The 6,715-nt window shown below is 48.9% G+C and overlaps 1 protein-coding gene across 1 annotated transcript; it reads right to left on the bottom strand.

The window, feature by feature from the left end:
* Positions 1-1,126: 1,126 nt before the first annotated feature.
* Positions 1,127-5,392, bottom strand: RAB29 (RAB29, member RAS oncogene family). Its single transcript, XM_009574227.1, has 4 exons — positions 5,320-5,392; positions 3,360-3,541; positions 2,130-2,233; positions 1,127-1,244 (listed from the first exon to the last, which is right to left on the bottom strand). The coding sequence occupies exons 2-4, from the start codon at positions 3,519-3,521 to the stop codon at positions 1,127-1,129; spliced, it is 384 nt and encodes a 127-aa protein (XP_009572522.1). The 5' UTR covers positions 3,522-3,541; positions 5,320-5,392.
* Positions 5,393-6,715: the final 1,323 nt, after the last annotated feature.

Raw genomic sequence — 6,715 nt, 5'->3', positions numbered from 1 at the left:
TTTCCTTTTGTCCTGCAAAGTCTTCTCCTTTGCTTCCCCCTTGCACCACTAAAACCAGCAGGTGGGCTTTCAGGGAGCTGCCTTTCCAGCACCATCCCCGCTACCAAATTCACTCATTGCTACAGAATAATTGTGGGAAGGCAATTCATCAGCAATTGCAAAGCTATTCGAGATGGTAGGATACAGGGTGTTCTAAAAGTGAAAAGGACTGTTGTTCTGTCATACAAAGGAGTTTACAACCTATTCCTCATTCAGCTCTCGGTGCCCTAATAAAGTGGCAGCAGAACAGAATACATAGGATTGTGCTAGACAGAGGGTGAGTGAGAAGGAACAAACAGAAGGCAACTGGGCAATTCTTGACAAGAAATTTGAGGTCTCTGCTGTGAAGCCCCACAGCCAGCATACATGTAAGTGAGGGCTGTGCTACACCGTTTCTCAAATTCACACTGATAATTTTACAGGTCTGGTTACATGGGACACCATGCTAATCCACATCTGGCTTCGCATCTTAAGGACAGTTAGTGGCAATGATGAGATGTGTTGGTCTCTCCAGGACACGTAAGCAGACGTGTATAGTTCCAGAGCATGAAGTAAAGAGATGGCTGTAATCCCACACTGGGAATCCACCAGCACAGAGAGACCGCTTGAACTCTGTGTGCGTCAAATGAAGGTCACTGTAACACGTTGGACTGGTGCCTCTCTGTATGGCGGGTGCAGGCGGTGGGGAATAAAAGGTGCAACAATATTAAAAATATACCTTCGACATCCTTTGCCCTGCCTGAGACAGGCCGTCACGTGTCAGAAGATGAAGTGCTCAAAATTAAAAAATTAATCCAAGCCATGTGCTTGAACAGGGACTGTGCTACATTACTGGCAGCAGAGCTCCCAGTTGCTGCTACACTAGAAGGAAGAGGAATCTTCTCCCTCCTCTCTTCTTTCCACTCCTCGCTCCAAGTCATTGTAGCAAGCTCTACTGAGAACAAATATGCACTAAACAGAAGACAGTTCACGATCACGTAAAAAAAAAAACCAAAAAACAGTGACAGCCAGTTTAGGAAAAAATGATGATGATAATAATGAAAGGACATTGCTGCTAGACCCAAGGCAGATGGTGCAGTCAGTGCATCTAGCAGCAAGCCCAGCCTGGCGGGGTTGTCTCTTTTATGTTAATATAATCCCCACTCCCAGCAGCAGAGGAACTTCCATCACCAGTGGATGAGGACATCATCTTTTCAATCAGGACTCTAGAAGACAAACGTATGTGAGTTTGTTTTGGGTTTTTTAAACAGGCAGCATCGGGCCACACAGTTTCTCAGCAGTACAGAAAAGAAATAGCAATTCATTCTAGAAGGACACAAAACTCCAGAACTTTAATGACTAAACGATCAGGTTAAGGAGCCTCCTAGCACTGACAACAGCATGACTACTATTACCTGGCAGCATCAGAAGACTCTGCAGTGACCAGATAACTAACAACACCTACTGCAACCACCTCACCTTGGGTCCACTTTAGGACTGGGACACAGCAACAGGCTTCCTAGGTACGAACTGCCCAACCTCAAGATCAGGTGCGAATACCCAGTCTAACACCTTTCAGAAAAGGCCAAATTCTCCATCAAAGGATTGGTGCATCACAAAAGAATTTCTAGTATCTTTGCAGAAGAAGTCCCATCCTCCTGGTAGAGGCCAGCGTATGAAAAAACATCCCTGGTATTGTTCAAAGAATTTCTGCTTCCACAAGCATGTCAGAGCTTAACCAAGGAGAGAAAAACTTCTGACCTTTTAGAATTCAGTTTCCCTTCGGGAGATTTACTTGCGTGTTATTGCTGCTATTTGTTACTTACTGACAGCATCTCCCCTCACCTCAAAGATGACCGTGTCTGAAAGAGGGAATTAACTCTTAGATGTATCACCAGTCATTGTGCCTACCTCATGCACTCATTAATATTCTTGTTTTCCTTGACAGACGTACTTCTGACCTTTTAGAATTCAGTTTCCCTTCGGGAGATTTACTTGCGTGTTATTGCTGCTATTTGTTACTTACTGACAGCATCTCCCCTCACCTCAAAGATGACCGTGTCTGAAAGAGGGAATTAACTCTTAGATGTATCACCAGTCATTGTGCCTACCTCATGCACTCATTAATATTCTTGTTTTCCTTGACAGACGTCTCCACCTTTTTTTTGAACCGATCCACTTCGTCTCTTGTCACTGCCCACGGGGAAAGGTCGCACTATAAAACAAGAATCACTCATTTTCAGTTTAACCTTTTAATTTTTAAGCTGGGAGGGGAATTCTCCCCCTCAGCCACTTACTGCCTGTGTGCAGGCAGGCAGCAGGTAGGCTCAGCCCTTCACATCTCCCAGATCGCAAGCTGATAGTTCTTAGGGCAAGGTTCTTAATGGGATGTTGCAAGCAGCAATATATTTATCTCATCTGAGATACTTGACACACCTCAGTCAAGCATGCATGGAATGGAAGTTCATCCAGCACAGGACAAGAAAGCATTGTCACTCATCCAAAATTTGCCCGGCCTCTCAGCAGCAAGGAAACGTTACTGGTGTGGTGCCACTGAGGCAGCCGCACTGGTGCCACTGGGATGCCCAAGAGGCAGCGAGAAAACCTGTCCCATAACAGCTCGTGTGAGTCTGACTGCAGGGCGTACAGTCACACAGATTTCCCTAACGCAGGCAGAATTGTTACCTTAAAACAGCTATCGAGGGAAAGCATTATTTGTGAAGAAGTGGAGAAGAAAAGCCACTCTCCTGCCCACCCATCATGTTTTTGAGTCATCTCCGGTTTTAGGCTCTCTCAAACCAGGCAAGTCTCAAACTGAATCTGGAAAGGGCCGCTGAGCCAACGTTGGCACATGAAGACCATAAAGGTAGTTTTTAAACGAAAGAAAAATAAATCATTAAAAGACAGCAACCAATCTACACAGTGAAACTTGACACTGCAACCAAATGAAGACTAGACATCCCTCTGGCAGCTCTGCACAGAAACTTTACCTGCAGCGTCACACACAACCTTCCCAAGCTACAGCAAGTTAAAGACCAAAAAAGAAAAAAAAAGCTTTATAACCCAGGAGCTACAGAGCTCCAGCTCCGACAGCACGAGGCACTGCATCCTAGGACAGAGCAGTCGTTAACATCTCCTTAGTGCCATCCATGTATTAAGTCCTACCAGTGTCCTAGTTAAGGAGGAGAATCCTTGCTAGAGAAAGAAAATTCAGGAAGAGTTAAGGAAAGGATTAAAAAGGCCACAGGCTATGGGACAACTCTGGGCAAGGCTTAGTGCTACAGGGGTCTCCCTCCATTTTGCACTCCCGTGCGCACGCACAAACACACAGAGCCGCTCACTTTGTTAGCCAGCAGTAGGCAAGGCACGGGGTTCCCATCCGGCAGCATGAGCTTGCTGTCCAAATCCTGCTTCCACTTCTGGCTGTTGCTGAACGTGCTGATGTTGGTGACGTCAAACATGATAACGCAGGCTGACGCCTCCCTGTAGTACAGCCGGGTCATGGAGGTGAAGCGTTCCTGCCCTTCAGGATCAAAAGGAAAAAAAATAAATTAAAATTCCACCCCCTCCCCCGAGTTACCGTTTTTAGATTTGTTCACGCAAATAAGATGCTCATCACGGTACATCATTTTCTCAGCTGACACTAACAATCTCCACTGAAATCATGAGGAAGTGCAGGCGTTGAGACGCCTCCTGCCTGGGGTCCCTCAGCAATGCAGCGACAGAACTGGAACAAACTGGGGAGCTCTGAATCCTGACCCAGACACTCAGATGTCCCAGAAATACCTGCATTATCCCAGTGTAACAATTTAAAATTAGTGTCCCCGACCACGCATTCACCTCCCCGTGAGCAGAATCCCGCCAGCAGCCCGTGCCATGCCCATGCCATGTCCCTGCCCCGGCAGCACCGTGCCACCGGCGTGGACTCGTGCTGCTGCCTGCTGCGGGCACAGCGTTACAGACCAGGCTCTCCGGGGAGTAAAAATTGATTCTGAACAAAAACTGTTAAAACTCACATACACTGTTATTACTGTTTAAGCCTTGTGGCCTGCCTGTACTACCAAAACTGCATCCAGAGAGTAACTCCGCTGTGCTGCTGCCTGGTTTGATTGCACTTGTGTAGGCGGGACACACCACGAAGCATTCACATCGCATCACACGGGTCAGCGGCACGGTGAAAACCAGCTTTTCTGACACCGGAGAGATTTCACCGTGGGCTCCCATGCAGCCCCGTAGCCGGTCAACAGGCTTTTTGCTCTGAAGCCACGGAGAGCCGAGCACTTTGAGTTACCTCGAACCATCTGACGTTCTTTGCACACCCCTGAGGTGGAAGGCAACGCAGCAGGGACTATCGGTCGTGCATCCCCTTCTGCTTAGGGCACGACCGTGACCAGCGTGGCCCCTCTGCTTTCCAAATCTTAAACGCCTTTTCGGGGATGAAATGGAAATCAGTTTCTTGCTGCAATCCTCTTGCTGCAAACTTCTCCTTCCTGTTTTCTTTTTAAGGATTCCAGATGCACACGTCTGAGCAGCGAAACCGGAGGAAACCACAACCCTGTTTTCCTCACCAGAGGTGCCATTTTAGAGACGCTACGGCACCGGCCTGTCCTTGGTCTCCTGCTGCTAGGGAGATTCGGGAACCGCGTGTCCCTGCGCCTCTCCGGGGTGCCCCTCGCTCCACGCCACCGCATATAACGCTGTCCCCCAGAGCGTGCCCCACTCCGAACCCCCCCAACACCTCGGGGGCACCCAGCGGCCTCCTCTTGCCGTGACTGCTCCCGAGGGATCCGCTGGCTCCGCTCGCACAGGTCAGAGCAGCCAGATCGCCACTTCCCAGCCCCATTCCTGGTCCCGGCAGCCAAAGCAGCGCGCGGTCAGTGGAGCTGCTCCACGCTTAGACACAAGGATCAGGCCTTCCTGGCTATCATGCCAGAAATCAGGATTTTAACAGAAGACTTGGAGCTAAGAAGTCACATATCCAGCTACAAATCAGCCCGTTTCCCCATTCACTCTGCTCTGGCTTTAAAATTGAAAAGAAAGGCTCGATAGGATTTATCATCTGCACTGCTGTGTTCTTTGCAGATGGGCTTTTGATTAAATATTTAAATGACTACTGCAAACTAGAGACAGTACAGCAAACCAGAGCAGTCCTGCCCCTTGGATCCACAGGCTTTTAGGATTTATTTCTGTAGCAGACTCCTATTGAAAGAAAGAAAAAGAAAGGGGAAAAAAAAAAAGGGCCAAGCCATTGAGAGCTTTAAATTCTGCTCCTGAGCAGCTTCGTGGTTCGTGTGAACATACCTGCAATGTCCCAGAGCTGAAGTCGCACTGTCTCCGATTCCGACCACTGCACCACCTTCAGAGCAAAATCCACTAGAGAATCCCCCAAAAGAAAGGAAACTTAATTAGGGGCATTCTGCACCATGGGACTTGTTTCTCCGCAGCCTCTCACCATTCCCCAGCACAGGCCAACCCAGCAACCGCTTTCACAGCCACGGCAGTTCGTACTGGACCATCACCCACACCAGCACAGACCAGACACACACCAGGAGGTTCTGCAAGTGCTGTCCCCTCTCCTCCATCACAGAAAGCTGCAAAATAAGTGTTAAATCCAGAGGGTTCCACACACTGTCTGCTCCACACCCTGCAGAGAAGATGACCACACGCACACAAAATGCCTTCAGCTAAGCAGAAGTCGAGCACGTTATCGGCATCTCATCCCTCCCCTGGATGCTACGTTGGGCTTGTCCCTTCCTGAACTTCAGATTAGAGTTAAATAACATAACGAGTGGAGCAGCGTTCCTGCCCGTCTTGCAAAGCCCAGCCTGGCAGGTCTGCTGTTGAAGCCCTCGCAAACGGCAGCAGAGATGCTGCTCTGCAGTTCTTTGGGAAGGAGGACAGCAAGGTGGAATTTTTCCAGCAAACGCAGCGCTGGGTGGACTCCACTCCCCCAAATCGCGGGGCTTTTCAGAATCCTGGACCAGCAGGGTTTGTAACCATCCCATGCACAACTCCCCGTCTGCGGCAGGGAGCTCAGACACTCGTTCCTGGTCCCTGGAGTTGTAACACCGGCACTAGCGACACTAACCAAGAGCTAAGAAGCAGAAATTAAAATGCTCAGGAGTAAGAATTCCTGCAGCACATAACCCTGAATAACCACAGGCAAACAAAAGGATACTGGAAACCTTATTGCTTGGAGAGCTTTAAGGAAAGCTTCCCTCGTCTGACTCTAAACACCAGTACAATGCTGGATTTGCTGCTGCTGCCTGTCTTTGTTCTGTGCTGCCTAAACGGTTCAGCCGCTGGTCCGTGGAGCCCCGTGCCTCCCACACACCCACCCCTACACCTCAGCTGTAACCAGTGCCGAGAGCAGAAAGGGGAAATACTGCGTTTTTCTCAAATTACGATGCATCAGGTTTTCACTGCAGGGGGAATACTGTCCAGCTGCGCTGCCAGCCATGCTCAACAGGCCCGGAACTTACTGAAGCCAGGAACTGATAAAAAAAAGTAAAAAAAAAAAAAAAAAAAAAGGAAAAGAAAAACGTCTGCAGCTCTTATGCTGGGAGTGACAGCGCGGGCACAGCCCAAGCACTCTGCCCCAGTGGAATGTGGCCCCCCAGTGTTTTCAACATTCATCCCCTCTTGATTCATGAAGAGGAAGATTTAAACAGCCGTGCTCTGCCCCCACTATTTTGGG

The sequence above is a fragment of the Fulmarus glacialis genome, unplaced genomic scaffold (genome assembly GCF_000690835.1).
Source record: "Fulmarus glacialis isolate BGI_N327 unplaced genomic scaffold, ASM69083v1 scaffold12300, whole genome shotgun sequence".
In the NCBI taxonomy this organism is placed as follows: Eukaryota; Metazoa; Chordata; class Aves; order Procellariiformes; family Procellariidae; genus Fulmarus; species Fulmarus glacialis.
This window is presented reverse-complemented; position numbering and strand designations above follow the sequence as displayed.